The 17532-nt window shown below is 37.7% G+C and overlaps 1 protein-coding gene across 6 annotated transcripts in view; it reads right to left on the bottom strand.

Annotated features, from left to right (window-relative positions):
* Window positions 1-954: 954 nt before the first annotated feature.
* CNGA1 (cyclic nucleotide gated channel subunit alpha 1) overlaps window positions 955-17532 on the bottom strand; it is a 62305-nt gene continuing 45727 nt past the window's right edge. For 3 of the 6 annotated variants that reach the window (XM_073237656.1, XM_073237658.1, XM_036998595.2), the window contains 8 exons: window positions 9800-9916; window positions 8946-9062; window positions 7925-7987; window positions 6964-6999; window positions 6764-6874; window positions 4883-4990; window positions 4093-4199; window positions 955-2803 (listed from right to left, as the gene is read on the bottom strand). In XM_073237656.1, coding sequence (XP_073093757.1) covers window positions 1389-2803; window positions 4093-4199; window positions 4883-4990; window positions 6764-6874; window positions 6964-6999; window positions 7925-7987; window positions 8946-9062; window positions 9800-9916 — 2074 coding nt within the window. In that variant the 3' untranslated portion in view covers window positions 955-1388. Of the gene's footprint in view, window positions 2804-4092; window positions 4200-4882; window positions 4991-6763; window positions 6875-6963; window positions 7000-7924; window positions 7988-8945; window positions 9063-9799; window positions 9917-17152; window positions 17270-17532 lie in introns of all 6 variants that reach the window. The other 3 variants (XM_073237657.1, XM_036998594.2, XM_073237659.1) reach the window with 2 other exon arrangements.

The following is a 17532-nucleotide window of genomic DNA, read 5'->3' as shown; positions in this document are numbered from 1 at the left end:
GTTATATACTACTTATGGCTCACCCACTACAGGACTAACTACTTCTGTAGTGAAGAAACATTTGCTGGCTAATACTGAAGAGAGGTAAGATGTAGAAGGGAAACACTAGGCTGCAAAGACAATGTATACTTCAATAGATATTCTATTCATAGAGTAGAATAAATTCTACCAATATGCTGACTGAGGTCCATATAAATACCTGAAATGCTAAATTCACAAGAAGCCATGTTAAGTCATATTGTTATAAGCAGGAATAGAAACATATCAATTCCAGTGATCTGTGTTAAGAAGAATTTTTTGAACCACATTTAGATTTAACAATAGACAGTTTTATGATTGATCAACAATGTTTTGCACAGCCATACACTTGGCATATAGTTCTCATTTCAAGAACCATCTTTCTCATTTATCCCATCCATTAGCTAGATGCTCCTCAAGCTTTAATGTGAACATGAATTACCCAGGGGTCTTGCTAAAAATGCAGATTCTGATACAGTATATCTGAAGTAGTGACTGAGATTCTGTATTTCTAAAAATCTCATGAGGGTTCATAAAACTTTAAGGTCTCTTTTCTAACACTGCAACAATTACCTTTGTTAATCACCCACAAGAGTGTTACCTCTATCCCTTTTTCTTATTGCTGGCTTGTCAGAGAAGGAAGACAGTAGCCACCATTGTCAGACCTTAATAATGAGAGAATTTTAAGAATTTATTATAAAATATTCCTACAACTTTTTATGATGTTAATGCTACATATATATGTAGCATTAACATCATAAAATATTACTATGCAAATATTTGTATAGTGATGTCATGCTTTTATCAGTAAAAAGTTTCTCTCGACTACCCTTCCTAACTCCTGGAGTACAATGATAAATGTCCTCAACATGACCTGAAGCTCTATAAGATCCTAAACTCCCTACTAAATTGCCAAATAAATAATATTCATTAAAGTTTTAAGATTTATTTTACTTTATTGTATTCTAATTCTTTTTAAATGGTATCCCAAACACAATGTACATAGTAATTCCCAATTGCTCCTTAACAATGTAAATTGCCTAAAAGTGAGAGACACTTGTTCGCTTTTATAAAGAATATTATATAAAAGGGACATAACTGAAAAAATATCAGTAGATACAGATACTGTTAATCAGTTTGTATCTTTGCACATTATTCATTGTGAAAAATCCTAAGAGTGATGATTCTTTAATCCAAGCTACCTCACACAAGTGCCTTGCACTTGCACATAGGGCCTCGTGCCTTGCACTAAAGCACATTTTCCTTATGGAAAATTCTCCAACTGAATATTCCTCTTCTTCCAACATACAACAGCTTCAATAGCATCATCAAAAGGACCATGAGGCATGTCCTGGTTAATAACCAGCTTTTCAGTCCTGTGTAGAGTCTGGGGGCCCACTCTCAACTCCAAATCCTTCAATAGCTGAAAATTCCGTATCAGTAAGTGGTTTCAGAAATTTCTCAACCTTGGTTAGTCTTTGCTTCAGTTTCTGCTGCACTGACTCATACTCAGCCAGGATCCGAGCAAACCTTGTTTGCAGGAGGTCTACTGACCCCTCCATTCGGGTAACCTTCTCTTCTAGATCTTTAGGATCACTTCCAGCATTTGCAATGTTTATATCCAATAGACCATCTTTCATTAAGATTTGCTTCCCTTTTTCTTCTAGCATACTTTTGGCATCTGGGTACTCAGTTAGAGCCTCCATGAGGTCATCTTTTGAGAGACAGAACAGATCTGAGTAGCCGATGCTTTTAATATTGGCTGTTCTTCGATTGCCAGCTTTGCTACCTTTAATGTTAAGGATGCTGATCTCACCAAAGTAGCTGCCATCACTCAATACCACAAACTGAGTGATTCCATCATCTGCCACAACAGCGAGTTTGCCTTCCTTGATGATATACATCTCTCGTCCAATATCCCCTTTCTTGCAAATGTAATCTCCAGGACTGTAGACTTGGGGTTGTAATTTCAAGACCAACTCCACCAACAGACCAGCTTCACAGTCAGCAAAAATGCGCACCTTTTTTAATGTGTCTAAATGAACACTGATGGCGATCTCTGCCCTTAGTTTATCAGGTAGATACTTCAAGACTTCTCTCTCATCAACTGTTTTTTTGTTGGTCCACAGATAATCAAACCATTTAATAACTCTCTTTTCCATATCTCTGCTTACATTTCGAAAATGCATATATTGCTTGATGGCATCAATTCTTGCTTGAAATTCTGCTCTGGCTGCATTCATGTTGGAAATCATAGAACCTATGTTACCAACAATCGTAGCAAAAATTAACACTCCAATTAAGAAATCAACCACTACAAAAACATATTCAGAATCCTTCACAGGAGGTGGTGTTTCACCAATGGTGGTCAAAGTCAGTGTAGACCAGTAAAGGCTGTATACATATTTTCTAGCCAAACGGCCAAATTCAGGATCGTTAACATCAGGATAGACCCACGTATCATTTCCAAATCCAATAGCTTTAGAAATAGAGTAGTATACACATGCATTCCAGTGGATAATGATGATAATATACATAACAAGGTTAGAAATTCTGAACATATTTGGGTAGTTTGTCCTTGTTTCTGTTCTCTGGAAGAACTCAAACATTCGAGAGATCCGTAACAGTCTGTTTAATCTAATTTCTGGATAGCTCCATCCCATAATAAAATACAGAAGATCAGTTGGTACCACTGATAGAGCATCAAGTTTAAATTGCAAGCTTGATTTATATCTCTCTATGAGTTTATGCTTTTCCTTCACCAGCAATCCTTGCTCTAGGTAACCTAAAATAGAAAAACAATCAATTTAATGTTTTTGTTTTTTATGCCATTGTGAATTTTTCTAAAGAAATTCTTAATGAACTTTTCCAAGTTTAAAATAAGAGTTCATTTCCAATAAATATACTTTCAGCAATCTAATAAGATATGAGTACCAATCAAAATATGGTTGTAGAAAGTACTCCTTTTCAGAAATAAAAAATAAAACATTTTAAGTGCAAAAGTAAGAGATTATGTGCAATGTATACATGCAATGTGTGTGTGTGTGTGTGTGTGTGTGTGTGTGTGTGTATACCTTCAGCTTCACATCCACATAAAGCCATTCTTTTTATGAATAGTGTTCTTGGGAAGCTCCTTTAACACACTAGCACTGTGCCTAATGCTTCTTGACACTCTCTTATCAGAATCCCAGCCCCACCCTTGAACCTTGCCCCACCCGCTTGCCTTGCCCCTTCAGTGTGAAGCATAATCGTCCTTTGAGGCTTCGTTGTCATCTCTCCTTCTTGCCCCCTAGGCTTCCTTAGACATTTGGGATCTTCCCTTCTCTTATGCTGCTACCATGGGCCCTAGAATTTCAGCTTTCTGATACACTTCACTAGGGGAAGAATTTGTTCCTTTTCCTATACTAGCTACCAGAGCTGTGAATAGGACAGAACTGGAGTGCACTGATATTTAGAGAATGTTCTTATTTTACATGATTCTTAAAAGTTATACTCTGTATACACTGGTTACCTTTGCATATGCAGAGCAGTGTAGAAACAATGAGCTTGTACCTATTTGCTTATCTTATCAAGATAAGAATACTTATCAAGAATACATAAGTAGGAAGCTATCAGATCCTGACCCCTGGTCAACAGTGCTTCAGCATGAACCACAAAGTTAAGGATGTGTGTCCCTATTTCATATAAAATTTCTAGTACAGCTGTCCTATGTAATATTTCCCCCCATGTTTTTTCAGGTAGACTCTGTTAGGTAGTAATTACCCTTTCCCCACAGAGCTGGTGGAATATTTCTGTTCTCTTTATTCCTCTTGCCTGGCATAAACCCAGTGAACAGGATAATGAAGAAAAACCACCAATCCACATTCAAAACGTTGCCTAGTAACATCCTTCAGAACCAGCTGCAGTGGTCAGAACCTGTGGGTGTATATATGGTACTCCTTTCAACAGCGCCTTCTCCTTTAAAACAGATTTTTATGAGCCTATTTTGAAGAATATGTGAATTAAAAAATTTCAAATTATATTACAGAGATAAAAGTATGAAATTGCAAAATATCCAAAACTGAACATATTTACCTGTTCTTGTTCTTATAAACATATCAAGAAGATAGACTATATCTGATAAGTAATCAAAAATGAGCCAGTATTCTAGGTAATCAGACTGAAGTTCATCAAAACACGCTCTGTAAAAGAAAAACTTATGTAAATAATGTGAAATGGGGGTAAAGTTAGGTAAAAGCCTTCTTTGTATAATTTTTCTCATGATGGTAAGTATAACACAAAGCCTGGGAGGGGTTCTTAGGGTCCATTTAATAAACCTTGGCTTTCCCAAATCTGAGCAGTTGGATTTAATTTTCTTACACTTCTGAATTTCAACATTCTTTCCATTAGATTAGTCAGCTTTGTAAAAACATCAAATAAGAATAAATGGCCTCAAGCTAATGTCAGAATACACTGGGTAATACACCATGATAACTATGTTCATATTGACTGTCTGTGTCCAAAATGCTTCAGGAAATTGTGCTTGAAGCTGGATGAATGAGATGTTTATTGCTTAAGAGATAGGGAACCATAGAACCACTTGGGAATCACACATCTTGTTCTAGAGGAACCTAGATCCTTGATCTTTTTCTACTCTTGGCAACATTTTTTCTTGTAGGTTGGAAAATATCAAGTTTCTCCCAAAGTTCTAGTTAAACAATCCAGCAATAAAGAGCATAAAGGTATCCCTTCCACCCCCTGTATACTGGAAAGATAATTGATTTCCAAGTATATTGGGAACCATAACACCTACTCCTAATATTAGAAAAACACACTGAGAATAATGTAGCCTCTCTTTACAACCTGTGCTAGAGAAAGGAGGCACCTTGCAATAATCATTGTCCAGTTGTACATAACAGGTAAGGTGATGCAAAACAGCCACTGGTAATATATGTTTCCTGAAGGATCAATAACCTTGATTTCTTTCTTCACCCTACCAGCAATTAGAAAAATAAAGGCGAAGGTTACCAAAAATCAAGAACACTTGTATTTCACATATCAAATATGGTTATGCCCATCAGTCACAATTCATAAAATAGAAATAGGCTGGAGAAGTGTAAGAATAGAAATAGGTTAGCATAAGAGTAGCCATCTTAAGGGCCTAGAAGCCATTTTCTGAGTGTGTGTGACTTAAATAGAAAAACAGGAACTGGGTAAGGCTTTGAAAAACAAGTTAATCAATCATGAGCACCGGAATCAGGCAGTGGTGACCCCTGGTCAGTTAGCCTTGGTCAGTTAATCCTACATACCAAGCTTATCGTGTGGAACTGCCCTGACAATTGAGGAGTGGTCTTATCTTGCTCCTGCCTAACTCCAGGATGTATGTCTTGCAAGAATAATGTATAGCTGTGGGAAATTACTATGAGTTAAGTGCTTTGAAAATGCTATATAAACCCTTGGCTTTGAGTGCTCAGGGTCCTTGTTGAAACCTGCTGTGTCGGGCGGACACTTGGACCCCAGCTAGCTGGAATAATAATAAACCTCTTGCTTGTTGCATCGATCTGCGGTGGCCTTTGTCTCCTCACTGGGGGGAAGCGCAGACCGGAATAAGGCCGTTGGGTCTTAGAGAAGCTCATTACGCAGTGGGATGACTTATCATAAGAAACTGGTTATTATGGAGTAGACTGTTAAGTTACTAGTCTTACATTAAACCATACATTAGACTTTTCTTAAAGCTCTGTTCTAGTATAATGCTGCAGACATCTATCACTCCAGCCACAAAGAAGGAATCACCGTAGGTCAAACTCTGAATATTCCACAGACCCCTTTGGTAGGTTACAGGTGGTGGGAGAATGCTGGCCTTGCCACCAACCCCCAACCGGGTAACAAAACAACCAGAAACTACACTATGAGGAGGCCCTCATGGCTTCCTTCTCATCTCTATGGAAAGAAGAGTACAGCACAATCCAATAAAGAGTGCTTGTTAATGAGAATGTATGAAGGGTTAAGAGAGGCAAGAGAGGGAAACAGGAAGGGAGAAAGAAAAAGTATCGTCAAAGGGAAATTAAAATTTTTTTTCTGGTATCAAGTCTATATATTTAAGGACTTTCACCTTTACACAAACTTCAACAATTTCTTACAGGTACAAATAATCAAACCATTGTCTGGTAGAGAGTTTTCTTCAAGTAAGTTTAGAAAACAATTTTCCCTTTAATAAAAAAGTGAAAAGATAGCTTTGATGATATCACTCGGCCTTAGCCTTGTGACATTCTAACTCTCAAATGTTTGCTTTAAAAAGGCTCTTTCAAATGGCCAATGTTCTGATAGCATTTGTATTGCTCTCGAAATTAGACATGGTTCTTGTAATGAGACTTCATTGCTTTGAACTATTTGCCATACAGTATGTATTGCTCAGAAGTCTTAATGAAATTTTTAAATTTCTATTTCAATTTAAAAAACCAATGGTAAGATCTTAGGAACCCAATTCTCCTTGGAACCTAAATATCTCCCAGTGGTAAGTATATCTTCACCAACGCTTGAGGAATGGAATTAACCATAACATTAAAACTTCTTCATGAGAAAGTGAAGAATAAGGCCACCATTGCTAATTTTAAGGAAATCAGAAAAAATATTTTAATTTACATTTGACAGCAATTCATTTAGTCTTTATACAGGGCATCTTTACTATAAACTTTCAGGAAATACTCCCTGTAACCAAGCCCATCTCAGATTCATACCTAATTTCAATGCCAGTAAAAATACTTACTCCTCTCTCTTATCTTTACCTCCCTCCTCTTTCTTTTTCTTCTCTTTCTCTTTCTCTTTCTTCTTTTTCTTCTCAGAGTCTTTTTTGTTTTCACTTTTACCATCTGACTTGCTGAAAAGTGAGAGATGTAGTTAGTGATAAAATACCAAAAAGTGACAGGCAGAAAAACGTGATGTCATTCAGGAAAAAGTCTAACTTACCTCTTCTTTTCTTTTTTCTTTTTTCCCTTTGGTTCTCTAAAGGAGAAACAATATCTTTCTCACATAACCAAATTACATTCTGACTTCCATTTTTATTTACTTTCTTCTCCATTGAGCAAGAATTCTGGCTCTTGTGTTCACATACCTGCCCCCATGCTCAAGACCAGAAATCTGGTTTCATAAGGAAAGTTCTACAAGAAATGGATACACACCCAGAGGATTTGAGCAGTGCAAGAAATGTGCTGCATGAACGTGATGGCGCACAGGACTCAGGCCCTCACCTGCCAAGCGTGTTGGTTGCCAGCAGCTCCGTTTCCTACTCCCTTGGCTGGCCCTGGCTAAAGGAAGCCCCCATATTCAAAGTTATTCCCCTTTCTAGGGGCAGCCCCCATCCAATGACTGTACATAGGTATAAAGGCCCAATCCTACTGCCTAACTATGGGACGACTCTGAAGGGTTATCCCCACTCCAGAGCTCCCCGTGGGATCATAGGGCATATCAGCTTTATTCTTGGGAGGTCAGCTTCACCCTCCCTTCAGTCCTGCTCCCCTAATTCCCTTCTGGGCACAGTTCCTGAGAGCACTGCCAATGATCCTCCACACACAATCCTCCATCTCAGAGACTGTCACCTGGGAAACGTGACCTGACACAAATTCCTGGGAATGGGAAGGATTAATGACATTTCACTGATTTTTGTCAGTCACCTGTCCACAAGAATGGGCAATTATATGTCTGCTATGGAGATCTGTATGTATTCAAATAATACACACAAACATACTGTCATTAATATGGGTAGCCACATTTTTCAGAAGTAAGTAACCAAATGATGAAATAATAGAATATTATTGCCAATGTATTAGATAGAGTTTACCTAAAAAATGTCAGGTTCAGATATAATCCTACCTTTTTACTGATTTTCTTTAAAAACAAGGCTTTGGTTTTCTATTGCAAATATACTTACTGCTCCTTATTGCTGCTGTTGTTAGTGTTGAAAAGTGCAATGGTACCAGGCAGGTACTGCTCCCTGGGAAATGAAAAAGTGCAGGGAAATCATAATAGTCACTGTCTGTATAATGTCCATGGTAAGCAAACAGTCATAAAGAACAAATTCTTTTCAGTTTCTACCCATTACTAACTAGTTCCTAGGTTAGTTTTAAAAATATAGAAGCTCCATGGAGCATGAGTTGCTGAATATCAGTGCCATGGACCAAAGTAATTAGTAAATGCCTATTAACAATGCTCACAACAAAAATCAGCATCCTCTGTGGCCTTGAGTAAGTCAACTTAGATGCCAGTAACTCCCAACAAGAGATCTAAGACTTAGATTATCAGTGAAGATAGGCAGGTAAGAAAAGAAATAAAAGCAGTGGGAAAGCTGAAGGTGGTCAGTGGGAAAAGAAATAGGAAAGAGAAAAAAAAGGAGGGAGAAAAAGCAGAAGACAAATAGTAAATAGGATGGGAACCCCTGATACACACTAACACTACACTTCTTCTACATGTTCAGAGTCACGTGTGTGAAGTTTGTTTCCATGAGTGCTTTATTTCCTACCAAGGATTTTTAGCTTTTTCTCTTCTAGCTACTCACTCCAGTGTTCTACTTCCTCTAAAGTAGGGTCAAATGGGATGAAGAATGTCAACCCCTCTCACATACAATTGTTCCGGCCCCTAGAAGAAGGATCAGAAAGAAGGAGGAAATCAGAGAGGCCTGGGGCATGAAGTTTCTTAAGCCACAGGTCTCAAGGAAAATGATCAGCAAGTGTTTATGACTTGGAGCCTCATGCACATGAATGCTCCTCAGGCTGTGGCAGTTGTCTGAGAGGAGAGGGGTGAGGAATGGCAGTAGCAAGTTACCCCTGAGATCTTGCATAGTGGCTGGATAGCAGGGCATTTGCCAAGACCACTATGTGGAAGAGTAGAATACCTTTCTTTCATCTAAATAATAGTTAAAAACCAGATACAGAGGAATAGATCATACTGCTCACCTCTGTGACGATCGACCCTTTCCATGTGAATTATTTCTAAAGGAATCACTTGTGCGGGGGGTTTCACTCTCTGATTCTTCAAATATAGAGGCATTGTCATCATCTTCAGAAAAGGAGCTACAGTCCAATACGACACAGAGACGAATTAGAGAAATGTTTTAAACTGATGTGGAGGAACAGCATTTCTCATTAGGGGGCCATGGCCTCATCTATTCTCCTTCCCACTCAAACTAACACATAGAACAGCTTATAATTAGAGTGAAATGAGAACTGTACAAAATACACAGTATTAGAAAGAGTACACATACAATTCAGTAAAATGCATGAGTTAAAAAATCACTTTCTAGGTCTTCCATATTTCTATTGTTTGATGCATTGGTTAATGTTAATATTTATCAAATAGAAAGTATGATATCTGTGCTTTAGGTCTTATTATATACTTGTGTGAACTAACCTGTAATACATTTCCTTCCACCAAAAATTCTATCTACATTTATGCACATTCTATTCATTTCTAGGGTAACTACTTTAAATTACACTTTTAAAGCATGTTAACATTTCACACTCTATATTTTTCATATTCATCTACAGCATTGTTATCCCTTTAGATTTGAAATGTCTCATGAGAGAAGACCTTGCCAGTGACTAAGGGAATACTTGGCAGAGATGCTTCTAAATAATGCCAACAGTAATATCTATGTTCATTTGTTATGCTGTTCCCAGTATGAACAAATTCCCTTAAGTAAATAAATAAAAAGATCAAGTTCACAAATTAAAAGTTAAACTGAAATTAAGCCTACTTAAATTTAAGAACTGTGGCTGGTATTAACATATGGAAAAATGCACGGATTTACCTGCATGCTCCGTTTTCCATCCTTCTTATTTCCTTTTCAATTTCTGGTACAACCACATTGGGAATGTTTACAAAAGAGTGCTGCGTATTGATAGTATTTCTCTTCATGGTTAGTTGCCTGAGGAGAAGAAGTCTTATTATTAAGAAGATTTATATATATATATTTGTATACAATCAAAAAGTTTCACTTTACCATTCTTTAAAGGTTGTAATAGCAATCTTATTTCTGGTTGTATGTAGGAATTATTCTTTAATAGAATACAAACATATTTTAAGCTCTTGATCACCACTAGCCAGTTCTTTGCGTATTCTTTTTAATTCAAGAATATGCCAGAGGTATAGAAAAACTTTTTTAGTAATTTTGGATTTACCTGAGCTTTGAAATATTCAGACAATGTAGGTCTAGGGTAAAACTATAGGGACCTCACATACACATCAAACAATTAGGTAGCAATAAAAAGTAGTACAATAAAATACTAAATGGGTATAATAAGTTGTGATTTCAGAAAAACAGAGTCTCTAGTGGTATTCAAACTTCGGAGTAAGGATGCAATGGATGCATATTTTTAGCAAGTCCTCTAAATTATTCTGATACAGTAGTGCTCGGCTTTCCATGCAGTTCAGCCAACAGAACAACAGGAATGAAGAGATCTTGAATTCCCTAGAGTACATCTGACCCAGCGGCATGTTCAAACCCAACTTCATACTCTTCCAGACACGTACACCTACACGAACATGTTCACAAACACACACGCCTTCCAGTGAAAGGGGAACGGCACGCAGGCGCTCTGGCTCTTCTGCTTCCTGCCGGAGGACACCGCTGCGCTCCTAAAGGGCACCAAGCTCATGGCCTGGTCTGGGGTGAGCCGCTAGCCGCCACCTGGAACTTCGAGATGGTCCTGGTGGGCCTGCACGGTGTGCCAGCGCGCGGGTACGGCCACCGCTCTCCGGCTAGCGCGGAGCCCAACATCCTAGCCCCGCTGTCCCAGCGACCAGGCTTTGCATGACGCGCCCTCCTACCCGCGGTTGGGCAGCCACAGCGCTGAGCTCGGGGATTCCACCCACGCGGGTGCTCCTCTGAGCCCGCCCACAGGAGATGCCTGAGGTCCAGGAAAATCCCCCGAGATGGGCGCTGGTGTCATCCCAGCCTCCCATCTCCCAGTCCAAAGCTCCTCACTAATAAAAGTGCCAGGTGTCTACAGAAAAACAAAAGGAGGGGGAAAAAAACAGTATCTGGTCACGGCCTCCAAGAATAGTGCCACAGTTTCCCAGCTCCTGTACTGAGGGTCAGCAGGCCATGGTCCTGCTGGTGAAGAAGCAAAGACGGCCAGTGTGCTGAGAGGATGACCTCGGGGAGCTGGACAACTTCTACACTTGTGCTTCCGCTTTACCCTGTTGGCTGGTCATCTGTCCACCCCATTTCCCACCCCACAACACACACCTGCAATAAACACACCTGGACTGCGCTCCAGGTTTTTATTATATGGCTTGGGGATTTCCCCTTGTTATTTTCTACCACCGGGTTCTGAGTTTTGTCAGTAAATTCACTTTTGCTATTAACAAAATAGAAAAGCAAAACCAAAAAAACAAAAAATTCATTTGATGTGGGAAAATGTATAAACTATCCTTTATTGCTTAAAGTAAAATACGTTAAAGAATGACTTACATTTCATAAAATGTTAAATCTTCAGGTGAGGACAGCAATAAATAGTGCTCTTTATCTCATCTTAGTTTTGCAACAACAAATGAAAATAACTAGCAGCCGGTAGTCACTAAATAGTAAATAGAGAATTTTCTTAATGTTTGTTACAGTGTACATATATTGTAAAATATAATTAAAGTAATTTTTTTCTAAGAAACAACCACTTTTTAGGAAACGGATTGCTTGATTGACTCATTTTCAGCACCAGAATTCATGTGTCTATTCTTGTATTTACAGCATATCAACTTCCTATCATCCTCAATGAACATTCTGTCTGAGAGCCTCATGCCTTATGACTAGGACAGGGAGGACATACAATTATTTCATCCATCACAACACAGAAAAAATTATGTGGGTGAAAGATTAAACAATGACAGAAACTATTACCCAATATTGTCAGAATAAACCAAGTCTTGCTTGGACCTGAAGAAAAAAACATCATTTCCCTTATACTATAATTTCTTGTTTGCCTGAGTATTAAATATTGGAAAAAACATACTTTTTATTACACAATCACTTGTGTAATACATACCCTCTCTAGAAAAAAAAAAAACAAAATATAAATACAAAAGTAAAGATACTCAAAATTCCATTCCAGACCTTATAATTAATTGTGAACATAATATCCCCACCATAAAAGGTTTCCTTTTTCACATTAAAATTTTTATCTACATCAAATTTATTTTAGTGTAAGGTGTGAGGTAGGGATTAACTTTATATTTTCTAAATGACTAGCCAATATTCTAAATATCACTTAATAATCAATAGTCCATCTTTTCCTACTGATTTGAAATATCATCCTAAACTTCCTTTGTCAATTATTTTCCTTTATGTTTTCAAAAAGGTTTTCTACATATAGGTCCTGCATTTTTATTAATTCCTAGATGTTTCATATTTTTATTTCTATTGTCATTTATTAGGAAATTTTCCCCTGATGTAATTTTATCTCATTGCTTTTTCTATGTCACAAATTACTTTTCCTTTATTTTGAAACCAGCCACCTTAGCTGACCTTTGCAAAAATTTTTAACAGTTTCTATTTCTAATAGTTTTACTGTTAAAAGTAATTTGTTTATAGGAATATAATCATAGTCCTTACACAAATTTATTACTGTCTTTCTTCTTTTTAAAGAGGTATTTAGCATTGATCTCTAATTACCTTGACTAAAAATTCATAAGTAACAGTGGATATCCTGATATCAAAAGTCTTAATGATACTTAGTATGGTTTTTGGCTTTATGAGAATGTTTTTAGAATTTCACTTTTAAGCATAATGCGAATTGTTGGGTTGATAGAGAGATTTGATGCATGTTAAGTCTCCATTTATTCCTATTTTATAATTTTTTAAAATTAGAAATTGGAATGAATGATGATTTTCATTAAAGACTATCTTGTTTTTATAGAAATAATCATATTTTTCCTTGTAATTTTTCCCATTAATATGATGAGCTATATTGATAAATTATTTTAATAGTTACAGAATAAGCTGCTTGATTATGGTAAGTTCTTCTTCTCATATGCTATTGGATCCTAGCTGCTAATCTTTTCTTGTGAATTTTTCATTAAAATATTTGCATTGTATTTAAAGGCAAAATCAGTCTGTTTTTAATAGTCATTAATTATTCATTTTTTCACATACTTTTCAACTCTTTTCATATCATAGGATTGCTAACAAGACATCTGAAAAGAACCAAAAGATTCTTCTTTAGAGAATTCATTGCTTTGCTGTCCCAAATATGAATCCTTAAATCAAAATTTGTCAAAGGGAAACAATTGTTTTTAGAAAGTAAGTTTCAGCTTTCATATTTAGTTGAATCACAAAAATTCCTCACTGAAATGAGGATGTAAAAAACTGAACAAAGATAAAGCAAAGCAAATGATAGAGAAAAATCTCAGGGATAACTCAGGCAAAATTAATTTGGAGCATGAGCTATGAATGCACAGGAAGTTATCTACCTATTGATTGACCTCAGACTCTAATGGGTCCAAAACCTGGCTCTATGACTTACTAGTTGAATGAACTCAAGAGTTTTTTAACCTTAGTAAATCTCAGTGTTCATATCAATAAAATTACAATAATAATATCTTTTATACCAAATAACAGATGAGATAGGCTGTGTATCCATACACACAAACCCATACATACAAATGTAATTAACCATGTAGCAGTGGTTCTGTAAATTTAGTAAGAATGTTACCTGTGAAGCTTGTCTAAAATGCAGATTCCAGGGCCTTGCTCTCAGAGGGTGCATGAAGTATGACAGAGGGTACACGAACTGAAGTTTTATCAAACACCATAAATAATTCTGTTTGAAGTGGTTCTTGAATCAGACTTAAAGAAACATTACTCTATGCTACTGACCCTTGGTGCACTACCCCATTCATATTTGTATCTCTGAATACAGTAGTGGGAGCAATAAAATAATGGTCAGGAAAGACTTCAAAGTTGCTGCTACCTATCTGACATTCCAGATCAATCTGAAATCTTTAGGATCAGTTCTCAAAGACAACATTCTCGAATGACTATTATATCAAAAACTCAACTTCATAACTTAAGATGAGAAATACAGCTTTAAATTTCAAAAATAATCATTGAAATTCACTATCTTAATAGAAAAAGATGAGAAAAACCATGTGATCATTTTAGTAGTTGTAGAAAAGGCATTTGACAAAAGTCAACACATATTATAATAAAAACCCTTAGCAAACTACAAATAAAAGAGAATGTCCTCAACCCAATAAAGAACATGTACAAAAAACCTACAGTTAACATCATACTTAATGGTGAAAGACAGAACATACTCCCCCTGAAGTCAAAAACAAGGCAAGAATATTCTAGAGGTATTCAGTATTGTACTAGAGGTTCTAGCTCTTGCAGTAGCCAGAAAGAAGAGAGGAGAGGAGAGAAGAGAAGGGAGGAAGGAAAGGAAAGGAAAGGAAGAAAGAATAGGCATCCATATTAGAAAGAAGTAAAACTATCTTTGCAGATGACATAACAGCATATGTAGACAATCCTAAAGAATCTGAAAAAAAAAAAAAATAGAACAAATAAGTGAACCAGGTAAGGATACAGGATAAAAGTCAATATAAAGAATTAATTTTATTTCTGTATATTAGCAATGAATAATTAGAAAATGAAATGAAAATGAAAAAGTATGCATGCTAAGTAGTTAATGTCTATGTCCATTCAAGAAATAAATGTCATGTACAAAGCTCTCTGCCAGATGGCTGTAAGAAAGAAGCTCAAAGATGGCTATGGCCCCAAAGAGCTTACAGTCAGTAGTGGCGAAAAAGACAAGAGCACTACATTGAACAAATCGTTGGGGACCCATAAAAGGAGCTAAAATAAGTATTCATAAGTATTAGTCATCTCTTCAATTTCTGAGATTATCTTTTCTTTGTTTCAAAACTAGTGGATATTTTAATAGTGTTACATAGCTGCAATAATACTATTTCTTTTTTAATTCTAGAGGAGTTTTAAAAAAGAAAAGAAAAATCCTTTCAGCTCAGTAATGAAGAGAGGTTCACAAGGAAGATGGCACTGTACAGAAGCATGGTCTATAAGCAGGGTCCATGCAGAAACAGCCAAATCGGATGGTTAATAGAGATAATTTAATGCAGAGAATTAATAACAAAGGTTTTGGAAAACCTAAACAAAAAAATTAGAAAATCCAGAGAAGAGCAATAACAGGGCACTGCTACCACTCCTAAAGTAAGAGACATAGAGAGAGTGGGAGCTTAAGAGAGCCTAAAGTCAGGGCTGCCAGCCTGGAAGAGGGAACCACTGTGGGAGATGCCTCAGGAAGAATGTCTTCCACCCTCCCTCTTCCACTGTGTCTCTCAGTGGCTGGAACCTAAAACAAAGCAACGGAGCCTGGGAAATGTAGGTTGCAGGGAAGAGTGGACAAGGATCTAAAAGCAAACAGAAAATGAGAGGCATATGTGGGTAGGATTTAGCAGGAGGAAACGGACTACTGAAAAGACCTTTCTTTCTTGGTAAAGGGACTTCGTAAAAAGTCACAGAGGTGGGAGAGGAAGCCTGTAAGAATAGAGCTTCATCTGGTTTAACTGGAGGACACAGAAAGTCATGGGAAATAGGTATGAGGAAGTAAGATGATTTTGTCAAAATAGGTGCTCATTCCGCATTGCACAGGAAATAGTCACTGAAGATTTTAAGGCATGAGAATGACATCATCCCAATGTACTTTAGGAAGATTAATCTGGTAGCAGAGTACAGGATAAACTGGGTTAAATGCATTATAAATTCTTGCCATGGAGTCTCAGCTTGGCCCTTAGTATTACTCATTAATCCTCTTCTTATATTCACAGAAGCTATTCCAAGCCTCCTCCATTAGACTAAAGCCCTACTTCCAAAACCATTCCCCACTTTACTAAACCCTAGCTACACTGTTCTGTTCACAGATAAAAATTGCTGGAGGAATGAGCCAAGCCTTAGTTACCATCCAGGACCCCATGGCACCTAGTGAAGAGGTTGGCACAGAGCAGGCACATGGAGAATGACTGCTGAATTCACTTAGAGTCTGGGGGAAGAGTCCGAGGCAGTCAGAAAACTAAAATAGACAAGAGAATGGTTTTGTGACTGTAGTCCTTCCATTCTAACCTACTTTCTTCATTCTCCCTTCCCTCCCAACAAAAATATTTATTCAACACCTACTAGCAGCAGAAATGTGCTAAGTGCTATGAATATAGCTATTAACAAGATATATGATACATGCCTTCAAGAAGTGCACATTAGAGTTAATGAAACAGGTAAGGTATTTATTAGATAGCAACATTTTTGAAGGAGGTTTTCCTGAGAGTCCCAACAGAAAACAAAGGCACACTTAAAATGGGATAATTCCATAAGGGGTTTATTTCTAACCAAACCATATATAAAGGTGCTAGTATAAGGGAACCACAAAGCATAACAAACCTGGGCTCATAGCCACCAGTTAGTCACCACTCTTGGGCTTCAAACAGAAGCTGAGGGAGTGGTCACCAAGCCTGGGAAGTAGAGGGAGATACACAGAGTAATTTACCAGCAAATTTAACCACTGAAGGACACAGCCAGCACCAGGCAGGCCCACAGAAAGGACACCACCAGAAGACTCAAAACCCTGCCCGCGTGACTCCCCTTCTGCCCACCAATCTCCTGCTGGGGTTCCATACAGGACAACCTCACACAGCATGGATGCTTCCTTACAGGGAAATTCCCTCCTCCAGAATACAGAATGGCCAAAGGATGTGTTATGGATTGAATTATGTCTTCCACAAATGATATCTTGAAGTCCTAAGCCCAGGTCCTTAGAATGTGACCTTCTTTGGAAATTGGGTCTTTCTAGAAGTAATTAAGTTAAAATGAGGTCTTTAGGATGGACCCTAATCCAGTACAACTGATGTCCTCATAAAAGGGGGAAATTTGGGCACAGAGACACACACATGAAGTGAAGAGGGGTGAAAGAGATGAGGGAATGGATCCTGGTCTCCTTTGCTTTGGTACAAGCCCAAACTCTTCATTAAAGTCCCCTTTCCCAACTCCTCTGTCACTTTCTTCCAACCCATAAAATCCTGGTGTAGCAAGTCAGGTTTCTAAGAACCCTCAAGTTTAATGATCCCGTGGCCACTAGAAAGGTGACATGCATGTGGATCTCACTTTTTCATCAGTCGGTAGTTAAGTTCAGACCACGGAAGCTCCTAAGCACTGCAGCTCTGTCTGCTCCAGCAGTTGTTCTTCACTGTGTCCTTCCATCTGTAGTAGTAGTGCGGCAGACTGTATAGAAAAAATCAGTAACATGTGCAGTCCCCCATCCACCGTCCTGCACTGCTGTGGACAGGGGTGCTTGTACTCCCACCCATTCTCTTCCATAAAGTTCAACCTTCACTTCCACTCAGGTATCTCCCAATCCCACTTCTCCAGCCCTGACCATCTTCCTTAGCTCCTACATTACATTTCATTCATTTCCAAGCATTTGAATTCCTTCTAACAGCCAAGCTCCTTTCATTTAAATTCTGAAGCATCCATTTCAGAGCTCT

Source organism: Manis javanica, chromosome 5 (assembly GCF_040802235.1).
Source record: "Manis javanica isolate MJ-LG chromosome 5, MJ_LKY, whole genome shotgun sequence".
NCBI classification, from domain to species: domain Eukaryota; kingdom Metazoa; phylum Chordata; class Mammalia; order Pholidota; family Manidae; genus Manis; species Manis javanica.
This window is presented reverse-complemented; position numbering and strand designations above follow the sequence as displayed.